Source organism: Amblyomma mixtum, chromosome 2 (assembly GCF_055824585.1).
Source record: "Amblyomma mixtum isolate Tamu chromosome 2, ASM5582458v1, whole genome shotgun sequence".
Classification (NCBI taxonomy): Eukaryota; Metazoa; Arthropoda; class Arachnida; order Ixodida; family Ixodidae; genus Amblyomma; species Amblyomma mixtum.
This window is the reverse complement of record NC_143013.1, coordinates 132,793,800-132,821,246: the sequence shown is the minus strand read 5'-3', so window position 1 is coordinate 132,821,246 and position 27,447 is coordinate 132,793,800. Positions and strand designations below refer to the sequence as shown.

Below are 27,447 nucleotides of genomic sequence, written 5' to 3'. Positions count from 1 at the left end.
TTGCCTCACCCGTTGAGTGACGTTGGGCCTTCATCACATGGTAATGGTCACTGGTGCAACATGCTACGAGAGTGTGGTGGCCAGATTCGATGCTTGCTTCCCTCAAAATATCTGCTGTACTTCCGTTGCCATCACTGAAGCACGAATTCGGTCGCATTCAAAGCGATAGCGCGAAGCAAACAACTGAGACGCTTGTAGCGTGGTACATCCCCCTTGCCGAAATTTAAAGCAATGTTTAAAAAACAAAAGAAGCCTTAAAAATTGCCTTTGAGTAATCTTTTACATATCAGACTAAAACAAAACGAAAAAGTTTCAATATACGCCGCTGATTATTGCCGAGTTATCATTTTCTGTTACCAAACAACATTAGTTTCGGTTTCAGAACTGTTCACCACCTGTTCGAAAGTTGGCTATAACTTTTTAACAAAATAAGATACGAACATTATTCTTGCTGCAAAACATTTTTGAATGTTTTGGGATTCCCAAAATATAAAAAAGAAAAAATGTCATTTTTCCAAAAAAAACGCTTTTTCAAAGGTGGTGACATACCTTAACACATATACTCCCAGCAAGCACTGAAACAGTCCGCCACTAAGGTAGAAAACCTCCACCTAAGAAGAATTTCAAAGGTGCAATTTTTCGCGACTACCAGCACTGGCGACGATTCTTTCAGGTCAGCGGTGTCCGGCCGCTTTCACCGGGTGCGGGGCCTCAACGGCTGCGGCGTCGCGCCGGCACGGCAGGAAGCTCCGGGGACATCGGGGGCGCGCGTCAGCCGCATCCAGGGGCGCCCCAGAAACGGCTGACGGTTGGCCGCCCGAGGCGATGCCTCGTCTCGCGACGCTTCATTTGCACGGCGCGGCCGCATTCACTCGCCGCCGCCGAGATGGGCTCCCACTGATTGCCCCGCGGAGGGAAGTTAGGAGACGCCGCGGCTGCCGTGAGCGCAAACGACCCGCTGCAGCGCGCGCCAGGAGCCACAAGAAAAAATGGCTGGCGGGTTTAGCACTGCTAAGCACGAAATATTGTGGAAAAGCACGTTTTTTTCCTTGTTTTTTTTTTGCGGACGGACACCGCCGCCGCGTACCTCAAAGCCAGATTGAGGTGTCCACTGATCCATGGGGGAGAAACGGAAAGGCGCGTGACTGCCTCAATTTGTAGGTGGACCACCGAGCCGGAATAGCCGGGTTCGAACCCGACCGCGGCGGCCGCGTTTCGATGGAGGCGAAACGCAAGAGGCGCCCGTGTGCTGTGCGATGTCAGTGCACGTTAAAGATCCCCAGGTGATCGAAGTTATTCCGGAGACCTCCACCACTACGGCACCTCTTTCCATCATTCTTCTTTCACTCCCACCTTCCTCCCTTTCCTTACGGCGCGGTTCAGGTGTCCGTCGAGATATGTGGGACAGATACTGCGCCATTTCCTTTCCTCAAAAACCAATTTACTAATTAACGGCACCGCCTACTCACTGCGCGATTGAGGTGTCCACCGACCGAGTGAGCCAGTTACACTTGCTATTCAGAGGCTTCACATAAACACACACCGCTGAAACCAGGAGAGTACAGCTAGAAGTTTGGTTTGGTTTATGGGGGTTTAACATCCCAAAGCGACTCAGGCTATGAGGGCCGCCGTAGTGAAGGGCTCCGGAAATTTCGACCACCTGGGATTCTTAACGTGCACTGACATCGGACAGTGCACGGGCCTCTACAATTTCACCTCCGTCGAAATTCGACCGCCGCGGCACTAAAACTACGGAGATGCTAAGTGACCTTACGAGGGGAACGCGGCAGCATTTTAGATTTCGCATGTCGCAGCTTCTGTTGCAACTTTTATGTGTGTGTGCGTCAGCTACGTCGGTCCATCAACTACCGTATTCAGGCTGCAGTAAGCCTTATTCACAAGGTCACTCTGCGCATACGCTCTTCTCAAGCACCACTGGTTGAAAACCGCCAGTTCGTGCTGCACAAGTGCAGTTCATGTTAGTGACAGGCGCATGCGACAGATGGCGGTAGCTGTCAAGCACATACGCCATTTCACAGGCGCACCTGGCTCCTCGCGCAAACAGATCGCGCCTGCGTCTCCCACCTGCGTTTTTCCAGTAAAATTGGTTTTTGAGGAACGGAAATGGCGCAGTATCTGTCTCACATATCTCAGCGGACACCTGAACCGTGCCGTAAGGGAAGGGAGCAAGGTGGGAGTGAGAGAAAGAGGTGCCTAGTGGAGGTATCCGGAATAATTTTGACCACCTGGGAGTCTTTAACGTGCGCTGACATCGCACAGCACACGGGCGCCTCTTGCGTTTCGCGTACCAGAAGAATTTTCGCCACTCACCAGACGGCGCCACATCTTGTGAAAAAGGCGGATTGTAGCAGATATCCGCTATGCTATGACAGCCGCGACATTTGCGAAAATTCAGGGGGCACTTTGTCTAAAGTGCGTAGAGGCGAAAGCGTTCTCGCACCACTTTCGCTGCTTCTGTGGCACTGGTGGCGTCACATATAATTCAATACTAATTCCTAAGTGATGAGATATCACTAATTAATGGTTAATTACTGATTAATGCCTGAATACTAATTAACTGCTAATAAAGCCTCGCCTTTAGGAGTGGAACGCGACAGCGTCTTGCAACGCTGCCAGAGAGTCCATAGAACGCCATCGCCCATTCGGTTCTACGCCTCGCTCGTCGGTAAATTGGTTTTTGAGGAAAGGAAATGTATCTGTCTCTCATATCTCGGTGGACACCTAAACCTCGCCGGAAGGGAAGGGAGGAGGATGGGAGTGAGCGAAGACACCGTATTCACTAGACGCGCCTTTGTTCATTCCAAACCTTCGAGCTGGCATGGTGGAGTGGATAGCATGCTCGTCTCGCACGCCGAAGACCGGGGTTCGATTCCCGAGCTCGACAAATTTCCTATTCGGTTTTATTTATTTATATGGCCTGACTAGAAAAGTTAATTAGGCTAATTGGGTAATTAAGCAATTGACTAAGCTCAGTCCCACTTACTTGGAGCATCACTATTCGATCCCTTCAATTGGTTGCATGGTTACTAGCCAAAGTACAATTGACCCCGTTTGAAATTCGCGCACTGTGACGTCGTCACGACCGTTTCGACCAATTGAAGAGCGTGACATTTCTGTCGACAACTGCTGCTTACAACGATGAGACATTAAAGGCTTTCGCCTTAATATTTTTTGTTCCGGTTCTCTATCCTAGGTGTCGAGAAACCAGGCTGCTCACAACCCAGGGGCAGACTGATGACGTCTCAAGGTGACGTGACCCCTCTGGACAGATCAGGGCAGACCAATCAGCAAATTTCGTCTGCGACATCGACGGGATTTCGGCGCGACAACTACTGAGTTACGGCATCATTAAAACAAAAGGCGCCCAGTGCGATGTCAGTGCCCGCTACTGAACACCGGTCAGCCTTCCACCACGGAGACGTCTCCCTCATGCAGGGGTTCAGGTGCACACCGTGAGCGAAACAGCGCCCCCAAGTTCCCCACCGAAACCAGCGACGTCATGGCACGGCCGGACTGGGCGCAGCGGTGCGCGAGAGCGTCTCGGCGCCCGTGGTCGTGGAGAAGAGCGAGCGCGTAAATTTCTACATTCGCAGAATCGGCGACCAGCGCACGAGTTGCCACTCGATCCGATCATCGCCGGCACGGCTTCCCCAGAAGGTGACCACACTTCCCTGACAGCGTGCTTTGCAATCTCCCCTTCCTAGTCCTGCGAATAAGTACCGAGCCAATGAGCTGCACAATAGCGACGCAATAACCACGCGCCCCGTGGAGCGGCGGGAAGCTCATCGATCGGGAGGCACGCCTTTCCCGGGCATCTCCGGATCAACACGCGAGGTGGTGCCGCCCGGGGAAGAAGAAGCACGCGGTCTGCGGACGCTGCTCGACGCCGCCCACGGAAACCACACCGGCGCCGCAGAGAAGAGACCGTGCCGACTTCACGAGGTCTCCTCAGTGCAGCACTGCCGCGTGTTCCCGTCGAAAGGCGCGCAAGCCGAGGCAGCGGGGGGCGGGGGGCAGCGCTGCTCGGTGACGCGTGCGAGAGGAAGGCGGAACCACGCTCCGCTTGATCGCCATTCCACGCGACGACGCCTCCTCGGCTGGCACGCAGCTGCTCGCGCCTGGGCACCCGAAGGCTGCCGTCCCGTCGAGTGCGCACAGAAGGACACCAGGACACCCGCACTCGGTGTGGTCTGCAGTATAGTATTCTCTTTGCAGTATGGCATGTATGGTATAGTATAGTATGGTTTGTGGGGTTCAACGTCCCAGAGCAACTGAGGCTATGAGGGACGCCGTAGTGGAGGGCTCCGGAAATTTCGACCACCTGGGGTTCTCTAACGTGCACTGACATCGCACAGCACACGGGCCTCTAGAAATAGTATAGTATAGTATAGTATAGTATAGTATAGTATAGTATAGTATAGTATAGTATAGTAGGCGGCCACCCCCCTCGCTTCGTTTTGGTGGGGTGGGGAGCCACTTCACCAAAGTGCGACCACGCACTTGCTGCGACAGATGGCGCAGGCGAAACCCGTGCCATGACACTACACGCGGAAGAGGAACATCCAACAGTGCCACCCGGAAGACGGCAGTGAATGCGTTCTTTTTCTGGGGAAAACGCTACGGAGTGGGTCCTGGCGCGCGGAGAAACCGAAACTGAGGAAGCGCACCACCGCCACGACTGTCCGACGCCCGACCGCACCACACTGCCATGCAGCAACACGCCGGACCGCCCTGCGCGGTCCAAAAATCACCGGCTTAACACATCAATGAGCGAAAGGTGACTGGCATTAGCGGCCGAGAGGTCTGGAGGCCCGCCCGTTTTGGCGTCTATGCGCTCACGTGCATACTCGGTCTTCTTCCGGTCTTCGGTTCGACTGCGTTCCCGGCAGCACACCTCACGGACTCCCGTGCCCGATGGCACAAAGCGAATAGTCTAGTTGCCAGTGTTGTCGTCCTATTCGCAACCTATACTCCGTTTCATACATAGCAGGAAACGCTGCCATAGACAGCGCACCTGTTTGCGCAGGCTAAGTCCGCGCCGCCCAAAACATACTTCGAAACACAACCAAAGTGAACACAGGCCTGATATGGCCTGAAATGGGCCATTCAGGGGCCTCAAATGGCAACAGATGGGGATTAGAGTTAATGGAGAATACCTGAGCAATTTGCGATTCGCTGGTGACATTGCCTTCTTATGCCACTCAGGACATGAACTGCAATGTATGGTCAATGAGTTAGACAGGCAGACAAGAACGGTGGGGCTATAAATTTACATGCAGAAAACCAAAGTAATGTTCAACAGCCTATACTCCGTTTCATACGTCATGTGCAACGCTGTCAAGGCTACGGAAGTAGTCCGCAAGAAAAAATAATGAAATTGTATCCCTTCGCGCTCGTTTCGTGGCCGAGTTGTCTAAGGCGGCGCTTTGGGACGACTAGGAACTTCGGCGGCGTCGGTTCGAATCCACCTCGATACTTGTTTTTTTTTTTTTTTGCAGCATTTCACGTACGTAGGTTGCAATCCACCTCGCGACATTTTTTTAATTAGGAATTTGTAGTTGACGCCAACTGATATCATTTTTTGCTCACAATATCTTCAATACCGCAAAGGCCTTGTATTTTGCGACGGTACGCGGAGACACTCCCGTATCCTCGCTAACAACATTCACAATATCCCGGACGGATTTCTGCGGGAAACGGGCTCTATTCCGAGCATACACGTTGAAAATGACTTGCTTCGCGTGTCTGGACATCTTCGAAGTGCGAATCTTCGAAAAAAGCCGCTCCGGAGAGGTGGTCGAGGTCAATGCGTTGGACGCCATTTTCTGAAAACGAGATGCGCAGCACAGAGAGCACAGCTGGCAGGGTTGCGGGTCGGCGAAAACGCCACACGAACAAAAACGACAAACGAAACATATAAATCTACTGATTCCGATCCTTTTCCCTCTAAAAAAAGCTGTTCTTTACCAGATTGATGTCAAACGTAATATATATTAAGCTTGCAGACAAAGCAATTATTATTTCCGCTCGTCACGAGCATGCACTATTTTTTATCGCGGATGCAGGGAGCGTAAACAAGAGCAAGGAACAGCAGTTCGGAATTGGTAGCCAGGTGCTGGGAGTAGTAAGAGAATACGTCTACTAAGCGCAGGTAGTGACCACTGATCCGGATCATGAGGGAGACGTAACAGAAGAATAAAAATGGGGTGGAACGCATATGGCAGGTTCTCTCGGGTCATGAATGGCAGTTTACCAATATCCCTCAAGAGAAAAGTATACAACAGCTGTATCTTATCGGTACTCACCTCTGGGTTAAAAAAAGGAAGAGGCTAACAAAGAGAGTTCAGCTTAAGGACAACGCAGCTAACTATGGAAAGAAAAATGATAGGTGCAACGTTAAGAGATCGGAAGAGGGCGGAGTGGGTGAGAGGACAAACGCAGGTTAATGACATCCTAGTTGAAATCAAGAGGAAGAAGTGGGCTTGGGCAGGGCAGGGCAAGCGTAGCAGGGGTGGCAGAAAGTTAGGTGGGCGGATGAGATTAAGAAGTTTGCAGGTGGCAGCAACTGGCGAAGGACAGGGTTAATTGGAGAGACATGGGAGAGGCCTTTGCCCTGCAGTGGGCGTAGACAGGCTAATGATGATGATGATGAACAGAGGCATATCTCGCTTCGACAAGTGTCAAGTACGGTGACTGGCAACCTCCTGCGCTGCATTTTACCATGCAGTTTTGCAACGCAGGAGGTGTTTAGACTTCTTTGGTTTTGAGGAAAGGAAAGGCTGTAAACTGTCTCCCTGGGTCAGTGGACACCTCAATCGCGCCCTGAGGTACATACTACGTGGCGGTGGTGTCCACCTAACCCGTTCCCCAAGGCTGCCGTTGTACCCCCTAAATTCCTTCTACTAAACGGCTTGCACACAGAATTACAGCTCTGGCTGCAAGAACTTCCAGTCAGGATGTCCCTGCAATGCCATCCGGCAGCGTTTTTCGCGCCGACGTCAGATAAAGGGCTCCGGAGTCATTCGCAACGTGGGCTGAAGCACATCGGCCGCGAACCGTATCTGCAGCGAACAGCGCTGCGAGCAGCCATAGGTCGAAGCGGCAGGACGCGAACGTCGCGTGAGGCGTCAGAGTCAGTGCGAATAATCCTATTTGTCGTGAAGTCAGCATGCTTGCTGCCCGGCACATGCGTTAGTTTCCCGTCTGCTGCCGTCGCATTGGCCAGGAGAACGGGCATCGCACAGCTGAGCCTCAGTGGCGCACGACAAAGCTAATAAGGGAAACTTGATTAGCTCCTCCTCGTTCCACTGAGCAGCGAAGGCTCACGAAACGATTCTCAGGCTCGATCCGCAGAGGGAACGCCACATCAGCAGGAGAGATAGCCACCCTCTCCCACTCCACATGGGGCTGTCGGGCGAGCCCGATAGAGCCCAAGATTACAAACCCGTCAGTCGAGCAGTGGGAGGAGCTTCTGTCCAGCTCCGACCCGCAAGATCAGCTTGCGCTGGTTGAGCGGGCCGAGGAGGCAGCAAGAACCAATGGGATCCTGTACCTAGGAACACCACCTGATGCTCAAGACCCCAATCCCTAAACCCCGTCCCATTTTGCGGAATAAAGTTTTATACTACTACACATCAGCAGGCGGAACTGGCCACTCTTGAGAATAACGACGCCCTTTCGCGGCCGCTCCGGGACTGCGGCGCTGGTTTTCGGCGGCAGTGTGGGCAGCCGAGGCGCCCCGAAGGCCTGTGCCAGCAGTAAGACAATGCGCGCACCGGAAAAGACGGCGAGCCAAGGTCGTCGCCCATTGTGCTGGCTCGGGAGGAGACTGTCACTGCCGCGCATTCCGCGCCCATCGAGCGGCATACTTTCCGCGGCGGCGGCAAAGGATGCTGGCGGAGCAAGTGCGTCGCTCAAGCGGACGCTCGGCTGTCGCAGATTGCGGCCGCCGCATTTCACTGCGCGCGCCCCACTTTGCCGGGAGGAGACAAAGGGCGCCCAGGCAACGCCCGCGCCGGGAATGCCGGAAGGGCGACGCCGAGCCGCATTGTGCCCGCCACCTCTGGTGAACCCCGCATGTTGCAGGGCGGTGCACCCGTGATTTGCCCTCCCCAGTACTGCAGGCTGGCCAAAATGCTCTCTTTCCAACTCGGACGTGCACAGTGCGTGATGCAGCACCCCTCCCCTGACCCCAGGCAGGGCCCATCTACGGGTGAGGCAGAGGCGAAACTGCACCGGGGTCTCCTCACTGGCGAGGCGACAGGGGCTTCACAGCGACACCTGCATGCGCTAAGGCAGACAGATGCGGCAGAGCTGCTCAACACTGTCTTGCCGCGTGCTCGTCTGCACACACAAACACTTCTTCGCCATTGGTCAGCCAGCTGTGCCTACCGCACGCCACGCGGAGCATGATGGTAGGGGTAATTAAGTGTCCCAGTTACACACTCCCGCCGGTAGCATATACAGCATGTAATGCAGGCCGACGGGCCATTGTAAGAGGCAGTGTTCTATGCTGCCGCATGGGTGGGGACAGTTTGGACAGGGCAAGTCGGTAGAAGGCGCCCCGAAAGAGGAACAATCGGTTTGGAGAGAGCAGGGCCCGCGGCTCAGTCTATTCCGGAGGATGAGGATGCGAACAATGGCGAAATTGTGGTGTGGTGAAGGGAATGTCTGCAAACTGCTGCCGCCTTTCCAACGAGAAGCCTCTTCTTCCATATGCGGTGCACTCCCCGTTCTTCTCACGACTCCGGGGCGATCGATGAGCCGGCCACCCGCGAGGATGCGCGTCATTTCTCGGTGCCACGCACTGCAACATTCGTTTCGCTGCGGGTCACATTAGGGCCTCTGACGTGGCCTGTCTGCGCAACTTGAACACTCTTTTTATTGCGTAAGCAATACTGCGCCAGGTTTCCAGCCGCCGCGTAGCTCCCGGCGGTGGCCGAGGTCAAACAGCTGGAGCGCCGTTGCCATAGCAACCGTTTCAGTCGCGCTTCAACAGGCTCTACGCTGCTTACGCAACTTGCCCGGCTTAGCCAGAGCTAAACCTCAGCAATTTTTTTTGTTTCTTTCATCAGAGTATTAGGGATCCCTCCCTCACAAGCGCTCATTCTCTTGCATATATTCATAGGGGAGTCCTCGTGGAGCCCCCTACCCAGAGATGCAGAGACCTCCCCACCCTGCACCTCTGGGTAGGGGGCTGCCCACACACAGCCACTCTCGACCCACCTCCAATCCATCACGCGCGCGTGAAGCCTTCACTGGACCAAAAACATCGGAGTAATCATCGAGGGCAAATCCCACTGCTCTCCCAGAACTGCCGCGTCACGTTTCGTGAACGTCCAGTCAATTTTTTTTTCGGTTTTAGTACAGGTGCACACAGGCTGCAGTAACGTTACTATTCAGATTCTTTTTAATGCGAAAGCAATACTACGCCAGGTCTAACCGCTCGTCGCGTGGTCCGTGGACCCCCCTGCTGAGCCGCCACCGCGCCAACAGATGGTGTGACGTCAGCCACTCCGTTGCTATGGCGACGCGTGACGTCAGCTTGCTCTCTCCACCGCAGCCAGGAGGAGCCGGTCGTGCGGCGCTCCTCGAGGAGTCTCGCCACGGGAGTCACTGACGAAGAGTCTATATCTGAATCCAGTTTACTGCTCCTATTGCTTTCGCAACCAACCAGGTTTAACCAGAGCTAAACCACACCAATTTTTTCAAAAGTGTTCAATCAGCGTTCGCGTTGCATGGCTCTTTATCCGCCCTTCACCTACTGCACTCTTCCAAGAATGAGCTGACTAGCACAATTTCCAGCACAATTCTGTCCCTAATTATTCCACCATAGGCGCACATACCAGGAGAAAAGACCGCGACCTACCAGAAGTGAGAGTGGGGGCCAAGCGGTGCTTGCGGCCTGTTATAAGTCGGCTTCGATCGGGACACGTGCGGCGAGACAAACTGCGAACGCTAAAAAAAAAAAAATAATGCCGAAGAGCCGGAGGTGCTGCCGGTGTTCAAGGTTTTTTAATCTCAATCTGGACACAGGATGTCTTTTTTTTTTTTTGCCACACGCGTGGTTTGTTCGCAATACTGCCTCTCACCGTTGAGGAACACATGCGCGTCTGTGCGAAGGAAGTAGAGAGAGCACGTTGTTGTACGAGCCGGTCGTTCTTTGTCACACAGCTAACTGCGCACACAAAAGGAGTGTACCAATGAAATCGGGACACGAGTTTTTAAGGCGTACGCCTAACTTGCCCCCCACTAAGCGAAAACCCGAGCGCGCGCGCTGACACTCGACGGCAATCATAAAAGAGGGCGCCCCACCCTGGCACGTGGCTGATAAATCAATGATTGGTCGCGAGAGGTTGCCCGGGAAGAGCAACCTGGATCGCACAAATTCCACCGGCGGCAGCGCCTTCCATCCCAAACCACTGAACCAGGAGTGGTATGAAGACTCCCAGGGGTCTATGAATGTTAAGTAGATAAAGACCAATTACGGACACGGTTCATTTCGTGTTTCTTCTTCACAACGTGCACACGCATGCAAAACTGACATTCGAGCGAGTTGGTACAGCATGTTGGAAAATTTCCAGCGCACACAGGACAGGGACAAAGAAGAGAACACCACGAGCGCTGACTCGCAACTAAGCGTTTATTCGCCAACGCAGAAAATACATGCTCAAAGGAAAAACAAAAACATGGAATGGTATGGAATGCAGGGGCTGTAAGCCTTCACTCAATAAAACAGCCGTTCTGTTTAGGTATCCTAATCAATTGACACGAGAGGTATCAGAAGCCTATCATATCTACAAAAACCAGCCTACATGTGTTAGTGGCCCGTCTGTTGTCCTGCGTGAACGGGAATTTTCATATCTGGACGCGCCTGCGTCATTGCACAAGTTTTGATGTTATATGTTTTCCTGTGAGCATATATTTTCTGCGTTTGCGAATAAATGCTTAGTTGCGCGTTCATCGCTTGTGGTGTTCTCTGCTTTGTCCCTGTCCTGTGTGCGCTGAAATTTTCCACCGTGCATATACGCATAAATGGGCATCGTGTCATGCCTTAAAGGGGCCGCGGTACGGCGGAGGTTAACGAGCAGATCAGACGGGGTGCGGCGGCTACGCAGAGCCATGCAGAGGTAGAACTGCCAGCTGCGTGGCATCGGGTTGCACCACGCCGCATGCAGCAGCAGCGGCGGCGGGCGGGCTTGCTTCTTGCCACACGTGAGCAGTCTTGAAGGGTCTCTACCGGACTTTTGTTCGCTCAGCATCCATGTGCGTCGTGCCCTGCACGTATGGGACACCGCTTCTTCGAGCAGTAATTACAAAAAGTTATTGTGTAATAGCTTGCGCCCGCTCGCGTAGGTTCAAGAGGCCCTGGGCGTTTCCTGTGCGTTCAGAAAGAACTGCAAGTCTTGCCCGGAAGCGAAACAGCAAACAGGACACGTGCATCGCCACGACGAAAGCACCACGCGTGACGTGAAATGTGGCCTTAGAGTGGTTTAGTATGGTTTGTTTATTGGGGTTTAACGTCCCAAAGCAACTCAGGCTATGAGGGGAAATTTCGACCACCTGTGGTTCTCTAACGTGCACTGACATCGCACAGCTCACGGGCCTCTAGAATTTCGCCTCCATCGAAACGCGACCGCCGCGGCCGGGATCGAACCCGCGTCCTTCGGGACAGCAGCCGAGCACCATAACCACTGAGAAACCGCGGCGGCGATGATTTCCCGCTTCGGGGGACAAGCTCAGGGGCCGCTGCTTCCCCACTGGCCGGTTGCGGCATACATGTGCACGCCATCATTCAAGAGGGGGCCACTGCCGCTCACAGGAGAGAGCGACGGGTCAGCTGCAGTGCAGACGGCTAGTGGCAATGCATGGACGCAATGCACTGTCGTCCTGCGTATACGCCGGTCGCAACAAAGTGGGCCACCACTATGGCCACACGCGCCATCCCATATAAAATGGTCTACACACAGTCTATAGACTTTATAGACAGAAGTCTATAGACTGTCTATAACTTTTTTTGCGAGGGATAGCTGCGGCCCAGCTCGTCGGTGACAGTCAGCCGCCGCGTCCTCCGATCGCCCACGAGTGACTTTATTTGGTACACCACCGTGGAGAGTGGCGTTCCGGCAGCCGAGCCTCCTCCGAGGCAGGGCTCCCTGCCAGCCGAGTGGGTTGCCCAACCCAGAGTGAGTCAGGCGTCCCCAAGGCCGGTCGCGGGGGACACCGGACAGGGCGGCCTCGGAGATAAGACGCGGGCCGGCTGACGGGCACCGACTGGACGGGCCGTGCGTCGTTGCGTCAGACAAAGGGGCGCGCAAAGACGAAGCTTCGCCCCCTCACGACGCCGCCTGCCGCTGAGCAGCCGACTCCCGTAGTGCCAACCGAAGCAGACGGTGACGCTGCGGTCGGGAGCCGCCGTCTTCGGGCGCTCCCACGGAGGGACCCTTCTCGTACGGCCAGTGCGGTCCACGCACGGGTATGAGCTCGCCTTCGAAAAAATGCGGGACACAAGACAAGAGCAGCACACGGCGGCACAAACTGCGCTTTTGCGCGCGAACTTGACTACTTTTGTATTTTGTAAATAGTGTACAAAGCTCTCCCCTATCCTCACTATCCTCTCCCTTTCCCTTTCATTTCCGCCGGCTGAGGTAGGGTGCTTAAGATATTGCATAGCAATTGCCGCGGCCGGCAACACTCTTTTGCTTCACTTTTTGTTTTCTTTTTACTTAAAAAAATTAAACCACTACCACCACCTGCGGCGCTGACGAGGCCTCGACAGTGTCGAATGCGGCAGCGATTACCTCAGAAGACGACAGACATGTTACGATGCAGCTTACCCTTTTTGCTCCGCAGAGGGGCGACGGATTCGGCGCCGAGATCCCGCACTTCGGTCGCAAGGCGAACAAAACTGATTTGGTTTATTTGGGTTTAACGTACCAAAGCAACTCAGGCTATGAGGGACGCCGTAGTGAAGGGCTCCGGAAATTTAGACCACCTGGGGTTCTTTAACGTGCACTGACATCGCACAGCACACGGGCCTCTAGAATTTCGCCTCCATCGAAATTCGGCCGCTGCGGCCGGGATCGAACCCGCGTCTTTCGGGTCAGTAGCCGAGCGCCACAACCACTGAGCCATCGCGGCGGGGCGCAAACAAAACTGAGACTGGTCGATAACCCTATAGAGCAGCGTCTCGTCCGAAGGATTGAATACCACGGCTCTTCAAAAAATGCCGCGCAACCAACGCCATCGCTGGCAAGAGACGAGCGCGGTGCGCGCACCATGGTCGGGTCACGCCGCCGACAGCGCTACACGCTCACGCGCACATTAAGCGTCGTCGGCCCAGTGGGGTAGAGAGGGGGCCAGTGTCAGGCCACCACTAACCTGGTTTTGTAACAGCAATCCGCGCGTCTCCCCCGTGTTCGGCAGCGCCGCTTCGGGTGGCCTGAATCGCCCAACACGAGTGACGCCACCGGCGCGTGCCTCGGCCGCGTCACGAGAGAAATGGCCGATCCCCCCGGAACGGAAGAAAAAGAAAACAATGAAACGACGGAGACACGCGCGCCCAATTCCTGGCGCATTCAAAATGCGAACGGCGATGCAAAGGCGTCGGACAGGGGTATGCCAGCGGGCGTTGGGCAATGGCACTTTGCCACACGCGGAAGCCCCAATGATCGACGGTGGACAATGAAAAAACGAATGACGGAAGCGAGGCAAGGGCGACTCGCCGAGTAGCGGAACAATGGATCGCGCGCGCATTCGGGGGTCGCCGACAACAGCGGGTTCCTACGCGGTTGGAGCATGACTGGCGCCATCAGAGCAGTTGAGGCTCGGCCGCGCATTGCGACACGCGGAAAAAGAACAAAGGAAAAAAAAAAAGAAGCCAATAAAAGTAACCTGCAAGCGAAACACACCGAGGTCAATATTCCTGGCGCAGTTCCACTGCGTCTGCGTGCGCGCGCGAAAGCTCTCTGCGTCGTTTCCGCACCGAACAAGACATCCGCCGGAAGCGTCCTGCACGAATCCAGGCGACCTCGCGTACGCACACGCTGGGCGAAAAATAACAGCCGCCAAGGAACAGACACGCATGAACGGAAACTGGGGCAAATGAAATTAATACCGCAAATTGTGGACATTTCACGCGTCGGAGGGACACACGGCCTACGAGGGGCGCCGTAGTTCCAGGAGGGCGCCTGATTAATAAAGTGCACCTGAGGTTCGTTAACGTGCACTTACGTCGCACACGTGCTTCGCGACTTCAACGGCCGGGACTGAACCCGGGTCCTCCGGCTCAACAGCCGAGTGGCACAGCCATTTCAGCCAACGCGGAGGAACCAAAAAAAAAAAAAATGGAGAAGGGTATGGCGCGACAGCGTAATGGATCCATTGCCATATATTGAGAAGATCGTTCTCCATACCTTACATTCACAGATATCCCTGGGAGTCCCCTCCTGGCGCAGCGGTTAAGCGATGCGCCACTGTCCTGCGGTGGCAGGTTGCACGGCCGCGTGACGCGAAGAGTTGCTTACCAACAGGTCGTGGCAGGTGCTCTCAGCGGTGGGCCTTGTAGCGGCCCAGGTTGCTCTTCCCGAGCGACCAATCACTAATCTAACTGCGACCAGCCACGGTGGGCAGCTTGTGATGACGTCGCAAGGTCACGTGACCTAGGGGGCCCGTCTGCCTCCCAGGTTGCTCTCTGGAGACCACCCGCCAGAGTCACGTTCGTGATTTTTCGCTCACAACGCTGACGCCGGATTTTCTGGGCTTTCAACGATATCGTGTTAGCACACAAAATGGCACACTTGGATGACGAAGAGGGTCGAAGTGCAGGCACCCCTGTACGGGGGCAGTGCCGACGTCCGAGAGCTCCGCGCAAGGGCACTTCGGACTGACGGACCGCCAACCTCCGTCACGGGTAATCACCCAAAGCAGCGTATCCGGCAGAGGAGCCAGCAGTGGACGCATGTCGTACGTGCAAGCTCCCTGAGGACTAGAAACCGGGCAGAGCGGTCGACGGTGAAATCGAAGCAACGCCGGAGGAAGCCAATTGGCGCCGTCAAGTATTCCGCTGCGCCGGGGGCTACCCGGGCTCGCGAGAATAAGTTGACGAGGGAGGATGTCGAACCCGCGACCGTGCTAGCAGCCAGCGCAGCTTTCAAAAGAACAAGCAGGGCGAAAAAGGACAGGACCGCCAAAGCAGACAGACGGCCCGGTGGTCCCGGCTTTGTGGCACCCAGCCCCGTCGGTGCGCTTTGGCGGTACAGGACAGCGTCCGAAGAGGACGCCAAATGCTCTCGTTTGCCACTCTGATCCTCATACTGCGCCTTCATGTGTGACGCGATGGCCAAACAAGGGCGCCACTATAGTCGGGTACAACTTAAGTCTGCGGGGAAGCTCCGCCAACATTCAGCCTCCGCGCACAGAAGTCCTCCACGACGAAAAAGTAGTCCTCTGCTTAAATGTTTCTCATTACCTAAACAAGAAGCTTACCACAAGAAAAAAAAATTTCGAGCTCTAGAATTTTGATACGGGGATTGTTTGATACAGTCAAACATTAGAAAGCTGATTTCGTTTATTGTTGCAATTGGCCAGCGGAGTAATACAAGACGCCGCAGACCGCGGCCCAGTGTTAGCAACTGCTGTTTTTTTTTTTTTTTGAAGTTGTATCCTATTAACACCAGTGACGCATACTGTTCCGAGTTCCGCTTAACCAGACCGCCAGGACAGGTTCCATTCGATACGAGACACTGCACGTCCGGGTAGCGACGAACTCCGCAGTGGTAAGCGGGAGACAACGCCCGCTGTGATGGCCCACAGCGCAGATACGGGAGGCCATTGTGCAATGCGCGCCGACGGCGGGCTTCCAGGCGCACGACGACCCGCATAGCGTCGGTCGAGGATGTCTCGGCAGAACAGCAGGGGCCGAATGTCACGGGAAAGGGCGCGGCCACGTCCGACGCACACGCGCAACGCCCAAGCTGCGGAACGAGCAATAGGAGGACGCTGCGCGCAGGCCGTTCATAGGGGCTGAGGCCGCCGCGTTCACGCTTCCTACCATCGCGTACTGCCACCTTTTCTGCTTCATATTTATTTCGAGCAGCAACGGACTGGGAACGGCCTACCCCGTGACATTGTCAACACCGCTTCATCCTCTACTGTTCAAGAACATGTAACCGATCACCTTCAGTGCTAAATAATATGCACTGTTTTGTTTGCTCATTTCATTAAAATCCCACCCCTTATGTAATACCCCCGATACAAGGGGGCCTTTAAGGTAAATAAACTGAACTTCCAACCACGGCGCGTGCTACAATGGACGCAACTGTATCTAGAATAGCACGCAGTGTAGGGAACACCGCGACAGCAGGCGCCGAATCTTGGGCAGCACACGTGAGGCAGAGGCGGCGTATGCACGGCGGCAGAAGACGAAAAGGCGACCGCGAAAAGGCGACCGGAGGATGCACACTCGCTCGACGGCGAGGTGTTCGTGCAGACCAAGAAAGAAAAGCGCGCCCGCATCCCCCTAGCGTCCTTGCGCCGTGACGGAGTTGCACGGCCCGTGGAAAGGCGGCCTCGTTAGGACGCAGGCGGCGTAGACGTTTTTGCCTCGGGAGGTCTTCCTCGCAACGGACGCCGACCCAGTGAGGAGTGCTCTGCCGCTATGCAACGGGGGCGGCGCACGACACGAGCCTGCTACTCCAACCAGTTGTCGAGAGCACACAGAGCCTGAGCATTAGACGAAGAAGCGACAGTACTTGGCCAACCCCGAGTAGGGAAAGTGGCCGCAGGAGATGCCGGCTACCCTCTGGAGTCCATCTGAAAGTGGCCGCCCCGAAGTGCCAACCCCAAGTGATGACTGGGAGGGAGCAACGGCTGTTATCAGTCAAGACTGCATGTTGCACTGGTTAGTTAAGATGTGGAGTGTGAAGAAAACGAGGGCATGTTGCAAAACTGTGTAAAACATGCAACACACAATTAGTGATGCTACTAAAACAAGGAAAACACTGAGTGCTCTGTCCGAAAGGAGGAGATTCGACAATACTCTGACCGGGCGGAGGATGGGCGAGGTTCGCTGGGAGTAGTGACGGAAGAAGAAAAGAGAACTCTGGAAAAGAAAAAGACTGTTTTCTGGTTTTTTTTTTCTCGTGAAGCGTTCGAGATTGCAAAAAAAAAAAAGAAGAAACAGGGCACTGTCCAGTGCACCTCAACATACAATCAGTCTGGTCAACAATGCGCTGCAACTTGGTATACGGATAAACGGTGGGAGGGAATAGCTGCCAGACCAGATGGAAGAAGTAAAGAAAGCAATAAGAAACGCAGCTGTCACGGAGATATAACAAATGTGAAGAGATTCGGAAAGGCACCATGGTACCAGGATAAAGTTTGAAAACATTGCGGTGTGCTCAACACTGCCACAATTTCTGCGCTTGAAATAAAGCAGACGACAGTCAGCTGGCATGTCTTGGGAGCACATGGGGACGCAACTGATGAAGCAGTAGAGGGTGATATGGGGTGGCCAACGGTCGAAGCCCGTGCTTGAGCCAGAAAGTAAGGTAAGAACAAGAGGTTAAGTACGTAAGTAAGGTAAGGTAAGGTAAATAAGAACGTGGTGAACTCGACGGCTTGCTAATAAAAAAATCAATGTCAAAGGGAAGAAAACGACAGCAAGATAACTGCGAAACAAAATAAGAACCACATAAAATATTCCCTGGCAAAAGAAAATGCTGGAGAAGCCAACAGAGGAGCTCTACTGGCGACATTCACTAACAGGAGGACAAAACAGTGCAGCAGAGCCGCGAACAACGAAACAGCTGTGAAGACTATTTTATTTTGCACTAACTTTTATGCAATATACATAGGGCATATTACAGTCCTGACTTCCTAACGGCGAGCTTGAGCAGTGCACACGTCAGCTCTCTCGTTGCCACTAATTCCAAGATGGCTTGGTACACGGCAGAACTTAATTTCATGTTTTTGTGTTTCAGTAGTTATTATGTATTATACCTCCAATTACTGGTTCTTTTACATTTCTGACGTTCAGTGTTGCGATCACACTCAGCGAGTCCGTGTGGGTAGTGCTGTTTTTGATGTTCTTTTTGAGTATTTTTGATTTGATACATACAGCCACCGAAATGGCATAACATTCGGGTGAGAAAGTTGACGCACACTGAGGCAACCTGACTACCTTTTTCATTTATCTTGCACTATAGCACTTCCGACATAAAGTGCTGTTTTAGAACTGCCTGTACAAAATGCTGTGTATTCTTTGTTTGCTTTTAGTGAATTTGTGTCAGTGTGTAGTTGCCTACAGCGGGAAAGATGTACCAAGGTGGCAGTGGTTCGCATCTGTGGGCAATATCAGGTATCCAGAATATCTAATTCCTGGCAAATTTGTTCAAAACGGAGGATGAGGGGTCTCATTACACTGGCTCGCTACTGAAAAGCTGCTCAGACAGGCACTTCGTAACTACAGAGTAGCAGAGATGTTTTGGTAAAGAGCGGGCTTTTAGTATGTATGCACATGTGAGCATGGCCCTACAAAGGAGGGTTTGTTACATTCTACACAGAGACTGTTTATGGGCGATGTCCTGTATGCCCCACTTGCAAGGCGCATACCTGAGTTATGCACTGGACTCTAATTGCTTCAGGTATGATGGCCAAAGAGCTTCGAGCAAGATTTTCTCTGTACTTGTGGGCCTAATTGTGGCAAGCGTGTGTGGTAATACAGTGAAATGTTACCCAGGGAGAACAGGGGTAGATACGACTTAATTTGAATTCCATTTCGTTGTGATCCTTTCTGAACTTTAATTGCCCAATGCCCCGGTTGTCGCTGGACTTGTCAGACAAGTGGGAAGATGAGAATCGCATGAGGTTGCCGCCATCGACAAACAGGCGCGAGTTTATTGCGAAATTAAAAAGAAAAAAGGCGCGATTCAACATATGCTGACCCTGTAGTGCCGCCATAGCTCGTGAAGATCTCCAATAGGCCTGCTAAAACTCATATTAAGAGGGAAAACAATTGCCCCTCAAATGAGCTCTCCAGTTAATGGCATCAACTGGTTGCCATTACGCTGAGGTTAATCCCATTTCACAGGGGCACCTGCCAGCTATGCTAGGAGATTAGCCACGAAGACAAACCGACGCCACTGGCTAGAGGCACCCTCTGAATGGCATCTGCCGCTGCTTTTTCTCAAGTTGTATGCGGGTATAACGAAAACCTTGAAACGCTCTCTTGCACAGACACCATGTGGATGTGGGCACTTCTCACATATTGCTTGCCTCACTACGGCTGCGAGTGCTGGCAAATGGTGCCACACAACAGCAAACGGCAGTCTTTGGGAAGCCAAGGGAGCAGGCAATATTGCATGTATGTGAACAGTTCCATAAAGGTTGTGCGCAAGGTTCACCGAGAAGCTGGTGCCGGTGCTCAGCATCATGTTCGCGCTTGGCTCCATGCATGGCTGGGTCTTCTCGGCCCTCACGCTCCCAGTTGGGGGCAGGCAGTTTCGGCTACCCCAGTGCACCTGGTGACTGCAGGAGTCACGTCTAAAACGAATAATTCCCGCACATGCAGCATGCGCCCCTGCTGTGAGGCTGTGGCCGAACTGTCTCGGGCTCCTCCGCAGTTTGAGCCGGCGGTGGTTCCAATCACGCTCTCATGGATGAAGTATTTCTTCTGGAGCGAAGGACTACTGCCGCTCTCTCGACACAGCAGCACTTAAACAGCTTCTCCAGTGCAGAATACCACTCCGTAGTCAATACACCGGGCCTACATGAAGTAAAAATCGAGGGAACATTCTTGTTTTCTGAATTTTTCCAGTGCCTCTAATACTTGCAAAAAAAAAAAAAAGCCGCTTCTTCCTCCGTTTTTTTTTTTTTTCATGCGTTAGGAATTTCCGAAAAATTGACGCCTCTATAGTCGGGAGAGGTGGTCAAGGAGGCGTAACAAGGATACCTCCTCATCGCTGCTTACCACTGCCCTACAGTCGCGCCGCACGTTTCGGACAAGTATACCTCACCACCAGCGAAATGCGCTCGGCTGGGCACCGACAGCCCCCCACGCGGCGGCCAGCTATCGACATCGCGCCGAGGGAGAGCGATCGCTTTCGCTCGTTTCCAAGCGGCACAGACGGAACACGTGATTATCTCTAGTACAACATCGGTATTCGAACAGTGCAGCCCACACATACGGGAAGGCACACATTCAATGGTGGCTCACGCCGGCATGACCCAGCGAGCGCAGGGCGGCTCGCCGTTCTCCCGAGTTTACGCCGAAGAGCTTCGCTCAACGCGGCCGCCGCGTACTTCGCCGGGAAAAAAGCTTCCGCTTGTAAAGTTTCTCGACAGCACGTCACAGTCAACGGAGCCGTCGGCACGCCGCGGCGCGCACGTGACCCTGCGGAGCCCCGGAAACGACACGCGCAATCAGCCTCACACTGTCCAGCCACCCGTGTAGCAGTCATGAGCGTCCGGAAGGGGGAGGAGGGGCAAGGGGCGCGGCTCCCCCCCCCCTGGAATTTCGGATATTTCTTATGCACTACTAGAAAATAGCTACACAGCTTGAATAGCACGCTTAGGTGATATTAACTTTTCGGATTTTGCTTATTAAGTTCAATTCTTTGTTCTTTAATAAATTCCAATGTATGTTATCCAAGCCTAGCACTAATCTGCTGCTTCTAATTTTTGTTTCCTGCGCGCAGTTTAGACCACAAATAGTTCCTTTTTGGTGCTAACCTACCACCTCCCCACCCCCGCCCATCGGGTGCCCCCCCACCTGGAAAAATTTCTGCGGACGCCCTTGAGTACAGTGAAAGCCCACGTCACGCGTGAACAGTTCATCAGCTGGGTCCTTGTCCGAGCTCGCCTCGCTGGACCTCGCGGCCTTCGGAACAACGCCCCGACAAAAGACGGCGCGGCATCCAAGATGGCCATCAACGCCCCATGCTAACGGGGCCGAGCATTAGGGCGAAGGTCCCTCGCCGATGGCTATCTGGCCAACGCAGATGGCTTCTCCCATAAACGCAGACAAAAAGTGAATGGAGGCAGTGCCGATTCGCAAAATCCTTTCAGGGCGCTACGCCTGGCCACCTCTCCGTGGTACCCATTGTTCTGTCTCCTCAACCAAGGCGCCGAGTCCGCAAGACTACTGCAGCTGGTGCAACATGCTTGGCTCACACAAGTGAAACACGAGACAACTGCAACCACTGGCAACTAACTACACATACATGCCAACAAAATAAACAGTAAAATTCAGTCAGCCAAGCGATATCTACCCCAAACTGCTATGATTTAGTTCCGCTAAGCTGCGGTAAGTAGCTTTGGTGGCAGCAATAATTAACCACGAATGCCCAAAAAGACAATTCTCTCTTCACAAGACAGCAGATGCACTCACACCCTAGGCTTTGAACCATGTGATCTGAGGCCCCTCAACTAGCAATTTCAAGCACTTTGCGTAGGAATGTGGCTTTCACACTTTCGTTTAAACAACTGCCACTCGGTCCACCTCTGGGAACTTAGATGTGCAAGTGTTACAATTGTGGTTGACCTTCATACAAGCAAACCACATTTGCATGCAACTGCTGACAAAGAACTACCAGACATACGAGGTTGGTGAGATAGTAATTTCAGTTTAGTTTATGGGGGTTCAACGTCCTAAAGTGACTCAGGCTATGAGGGACGCCGTAGTGAAGGACTCCGGAAATGTCAACCACCTGGAGTTCTTTCATGTGCACTCACATTGCACAGTACACAGGCCTCTAGAGTTCAAAGACTAATGTGCGATCCATCTTTATGTGTCAAGTGATGAACTGCAGTTTAAAGTTTTATGGGATTTAGCGTTCCTAAGCAACTCAGGCTGTGAGAGATGACATAGTGAAGGGCTCCGGAAATTTCGACCACCAGGGGTTTTTAACGTGCACTGACATCGCATTTTGCCTCCACTGCAATTAGACTATAAACTATGCTGGCATATTTTATTCCTTGTTATGAGACATAACAAATGAGAATAAATAAATCACCACATGGTATTGAACAGTGACACCAAATAATTAGATTTTTTTATTCATGCCATTTCTGCTCCAACAACCTAACGGTGGATTTGACACACACAAGAAGGGCTTATGTCATGTGAGGCATGAAAACAACTGCAGCATAATTACTGCTACGTATGATGTTTACTGTCATCCCAGCTCTTTTGAAAAAGGCTGGCTTAAGTGTTGTCGTAAATCAGAACTATGTACCTGCAATTATATTGCAGTTTTTTTTTCATGCCTCACATGACCTAAACACTTCTTACATGCCAAAGCCATCGCTCGGTCATTGAAGCAGAAAGAGCATAAAGAAAATATTCAATTATAAATTATTTAGCGGTCACTGTCAAATACCATGTGGTGATTCATGTATTCCAATGCCTTATGTATAATTATACAAAAGAAAACATGCAACTAGAATTAGCTGCACGCAGTCCTTTAAGCACTGGCAGTTGGCCTAGAATGGCCGTTTCCACTGCAGTATTCGATTTTCTGTGACATTGCTTTATACAACACAGATGTAGCAATATATGCAGAGTGGAAGCAAACTGTAGATAAATGAAACAGGCATAGCATGATTTGACCAATGTTACTGTTCCCTGGAAACTGCTTCTGTGACATAGTACCGTGTGTATCTCGTGAACACAAATCTATACGGTAGCGAATGTAATCATCAAGTTACTGAGAGATGCAGTCGAGCACAGCAATGGGTCATCCCGCCAGTAAAGAAAGATGAAGTAAAGAAAGCCTTAGGAACAATGCAAAGGGGGAAAGCAGCTGGTCAGGATCAGGTAACAGCAGATTTGTTGAAGGACGGAGGAGAGATTGTGTTAGAAAAACTAGCCACCCTGTATATGCAATGCCTTGTGACCTCGAGCGTACCTGGAGCTTGGAAGAATGCTAACATTATCTTAATTCATAAGAAAGGAGACGTCAAGGACTTGAAGAATTATGGACCGATCAGCTTACTGTCTGTTGCCTACAAGGTATTTACTAAGGTAATCGCTAATAGAGTCAGGACAACCTTAGACTTCAGTCAAACAAACGATCAGGCAGGCTTTCGTAAAGGATACTTGACAATAGACCACATTCACACTATCAAACAGGTGATAGAGAAATGTGCAGAATATAACCAACCCCTATATATAGCCTTCTTTGATTACGAGAAAGCATTTGACTCAGTAGAAGCCTCAGCTGTCATGCAGGCATTACGGAATCAGGGTGTGAAAATATTGGAAGATATTGTTACGGGGTAGTTACAGGGTAGTTACGGGGCCTAATATAACAATATTTATAACGATTGCACAGCTAGTACAGTTCTCCATAAAGTCAGCAATAAAATTCCAATACGGAAAGGTGTGAGGCAGGAAGACACAATCTCGCCGATGCTATTAACCGCCTGCTTACAGGAGGTGTTCCGGGGCCTGAAATGTGAAGAGTTGGGGATAAGAGTTAATGGAGAATACCTGAGTAATTTGCGATTCGCTGATGACATTGCCTTGCTAAGCCACTCAGGACATGAACTGCAAAGCATGATCAATGAGTTAGACAGGCAGAGCAGAACGGTGGGGCTAAAAATTAACATGCAGAAAACCAAAGTAATGTTCAACAGCCTAGCAAGGGAACAGCAGTTCGCAATCGATAGCGAGGAACTGGAAGTAGTAAGAGAATATGTCTACTTAGGGTAGGAAGTGGCCGCTGATCCGGATCATGAGAGGGAAATAACTAGAAGAATAAGAATGGGGTGAAGCGCATATGGCAGGTTCTCTCAGATCATGAATGGCAGTTTGCAAATATCCCTCCTTCAAGAGAAAAGTATACAACAGCTGTATCTTACCGGTACTCACCTATGGGGCAGAAACGTGGAGGTTAACAAAGGGGGTTCAGCTTAAGTTAAGGACAACGCAGCGAGCTATGGAAAGAAAAATGATAGGTGTAACGTTAAGATATCGGAAGAGGGCGGAGTGGGTGAGAGAACAACCTAGTCGACATCCTACATCCTAATGACATTCTAGTCGAAATCAAGAGGAAGAAGTGGGCTTGGGCAGGGCATGTAATGCGAAGGCAAGATAACCGCTGGTCCTTAAGGGTAACGGAGTGGATATCCAAGAGAAGGCAAACGTAGCACAGGACGGCAGAAAATTCGGTGGGCAGATGAGATTAAGAAGTTTGCGGGGATACAGTTGCTGCAACTGGCAAAGGATAGGGTTAATCGGAGAGACATGGGAGAGGCCTTTGCCCTGCAGTGGGTGTAGTCAGGCTGATGATGATGATGTATCTCGTGTCACGTGGCGAGTGCGCCAGTTACTATATCTACTGAGCCGCCTTTTTGTTTATCAGCCCATTGCCTTTGTTTGATGTGCCTGTCCTTCAACAAATAAAAATCACCGCTGCAGGTGGCATGCCTGCATTTGAAAGTGATAACAAAACGGGGGAAATGTGCTGCTGTTTGATATCACAGGTATAAAATAGCAAGAGCTACTGTGAGGCTTATCTTATCACAAAACACAATGGCCCCTTTGCAATGACCTTTGTACGAGAGAGTTAAGCCTCACCACTGATCAATACAGCCATGGACACACAGTATTGGAGTACAAGACAAAAAGGTTGTGTGGTCCATGGCAACACGACTGCAGCCACATTTATTTGCTGCAGAAGAGACCCCTGGTTGCAAAAGACCAGTGACAATGCGGCCTGACTGCAGGGTCTCTGAGAGTGTTACGAGCAGTGGCCTTTCTTGATTGGCATTGCCTTGAGCACCACACGGGCCGCTTTCAATAGTCAGCGCTTGTGCCGTCCACCTTTCTATCTGGTGTTTTTAAAAAGGCTGTGCCAGCGCCCTAGCAGGAACGGGCTTCCACCAACTTGTCCTTCCAACGCAGCACGCGAATTAGCTTTCTGGCTTGAATACAGCATTGCAAAAGAAGCCGAGTTACAGCGTGTAACATGACATCACATACTTGCAACCACAGCTAGCTAGGGGAAGCTCCCTGTTCCGAGGTCAGGACGGGAGTATTGCAGTCTGAGCTATACCGAGTAAAGTGTCACAAAATACTCATTATGCAGCATATGTGGAGAGGAGGAGGAAATGGCTGAACACTGCTGTTCTGTACAGAGCTTCACCCTACTATAGTGCCTAGAATATACTAACCCTACTGTTGAAAGCAACGGGGCTGATTTACTCAAAGCAATGGGGCGTGAGGAGAGTGAACGAAAAATGGATTCCAAGCGGGTAGAAGTAACCAAGCGAAGGTTATCTGATTGGTGGCTAAAATCAAGACAAGAGTGAAATTTCATCCGCACCCTGCAGGACATGGGAAGGTGAAGAGGCGCATCCTGCGTACCCAGTTTAGGTATATTACCAGTCACGGCTAGGTGGCGTGATCCGTTGCCCGATTCAAAAGCCCTGCCCATCCAGCTCCAATGTGCTCAAAACATTCCCGTTTGCAAAGCTGGGGGTCAGACTACGTCCGATGGACTGCAAAGGAAGGTAGCCCGCCTGACCCGTGTCTTCCCGCCGTGCACTGCGCGGGCAATTACAGCAATCACGTGACTATCAACGCTGTCTGCAGCATGGCACTCGGGAAAGATGCCCTTGAAGGCTACAGCTGCTCAAAGAGACAGCAGAGTAGACAACGCACGGGCAGTCGTGGTGACACCGGCAGCTGTGCAACTTGAGCGAGCACCGGAGGTCACGCGCAGCATCCACGACACGCATCGAGCGCGTGCCCCGATTGGAGATTCCCTCCGATACCACCGCCGCCCAAGTTCAAGACCAGCCTCGGGGCATCACGGCCGTCCGGGAAGAGGATGCCGCAGCAGCCTCGACGACGCAGTGCGGCGGCGTCAGTGAACGCGACGATAAAATTGCAGATAACCGTTTGGTGGGCCCTGATTTCATGCAACGCGCCAGCTAATCACTGTCGAAGCAAGCGCGCCGGGTAATGCACGCTCAGTGTAACGAACCCCTCCCCGCTGGGAACAACTGGCGGGCGCTCGCTCCGCTGTAACAGCAAAGGCGTTAATCCGCTGTGAACAAGGCTGCACCTCAGGCGTTGGCAGCCCGACGGGTGAACGCGCGCGGTGCAGCCGCCGACGTCGAGATCCACGAGCATCGCTCAGCTGGGAGCTCTGCAGACGTGGCGCCAGCAGATCGCGCTCGGCGCATCGCATACGAGGTGTGGAAACGAACAGAACCACAGAATCCATCCACACACACACACACACACACAGCCACTCGCGTTTTTGGCGAGCGTTGTAGCCGCGCCAAAATCATCCGTGGAATCCATCGATCAAATGCAACTCATACGGAGGAAGATAACCTGAGAACTTAGGAAGCGCCTGTTACTGGGGCTCATTCCTGGGCGCAAGCGACGCTTGGAAGGCACGCACACCCTCATCATGACTTGCGCGACCGCGAGGCCGGCAATCGACTACTTCGGCATGGCTCACACAAATGCCAACTTGAGCGTGTAACTAAATGGAAAACAGCGCGGGTGGTTCGCACGGGCAGCCGGCGAGTGACAATGTAGCCACCTCGAAGAACGTAAACACAGCGAAGAGCCGGCACACGCCTCCGAGGACGCGATCACGAAGCTTCAGGGTCGGAGCCCGCGCGCGTGCGCTCGTGCCAAGATGACGCCAAGGTTGGGAACGTGAAGCGCGAACAGATGCGGCGGCGAGCGATTCGAGAAGCTTCGCTGCTGGCAAAGAGCTCGCACCTCGGCCGCAGCGCTTCGCCCGTCTCTCGTCACGCGGGGAGCGAAGGCGGACTCGAAATAACGCCGACCGTGACGACTACGGCGCGCGCTGCGCTCGGACAACAACAATGCTCGAGCCACCACGGGTGGGAGGCGTCCGAAAGGGAGGGCGTCGCTTACCCGAAGAAGGGGTCGCTGTCCAGGTCCCTCATGAGCGATCCGAAGAGGGCCATCCTCGGCGTTCGGTCGACCAGGGAACCGTGCGACGACGCCCCGTAATCCAAAGAACGACGAGCACACAGACGACGACGCGCGTAGGCCTAACGCACCCTGACGCACAGCAGCCACCGAGTGGAAAAGTGACGACGCGATGGCGACGCTGCCGCTGCGGCTGACCCACATCCGAAGAGTGGGGGGGTTCGCCTCTCCCTCTCGCGGCTGCTCCGGGAGGAGCGGATGACGACAGCTGGCACGCTTCTCCTCTTCTCTCTTTCGCGCGCAGCGCTTTTTTTTTTCCGCACCGTTTCGCTGGAGAGTGTGTGCTTGTTTACTTCTTCCTCGCTGCTGTCTGGCGGGTCAGTGGCAACCTGCAAACAGGCCAGGTGCGGGCTGCCCCGCTCTGCCGACAGGTGTGATAGCGGCGCGCAACAACTTGCCGATCACGACCACGGCTGCTGCGTCTGGCGCCGCGGACGGAGAAG

The 27,447-nt window shown here is 52.9% G+C and overlaps 1 protein-coding gene across 1 annotated transcript in view; it reads right to left on the bottom strand.

Annotated features, from left to right (window-relative positions):
* The window catches only part of LOC149360943 (myeloid leukemia factor-like), a 43,662-nt gene extending 16,509 nt beyond the window's left edge, over nt 1-27,153 (bottom strand). Inside the window, exon 1 of the mRNA XM_089572551.1 lies at nt 26,927-27,153. Within this exon, the coding sequence (XP_089428677.1) occupies nt 26,927-26,979 (53 nt within the window). The 5' untranslated portion in view covers nt 26,980-27,153. The remainder of the gene's footprint in view (nt 1-26,926) is intronic.
* Nucleotides 27,154-27,447: the final 294 nt, after the last annotated feature.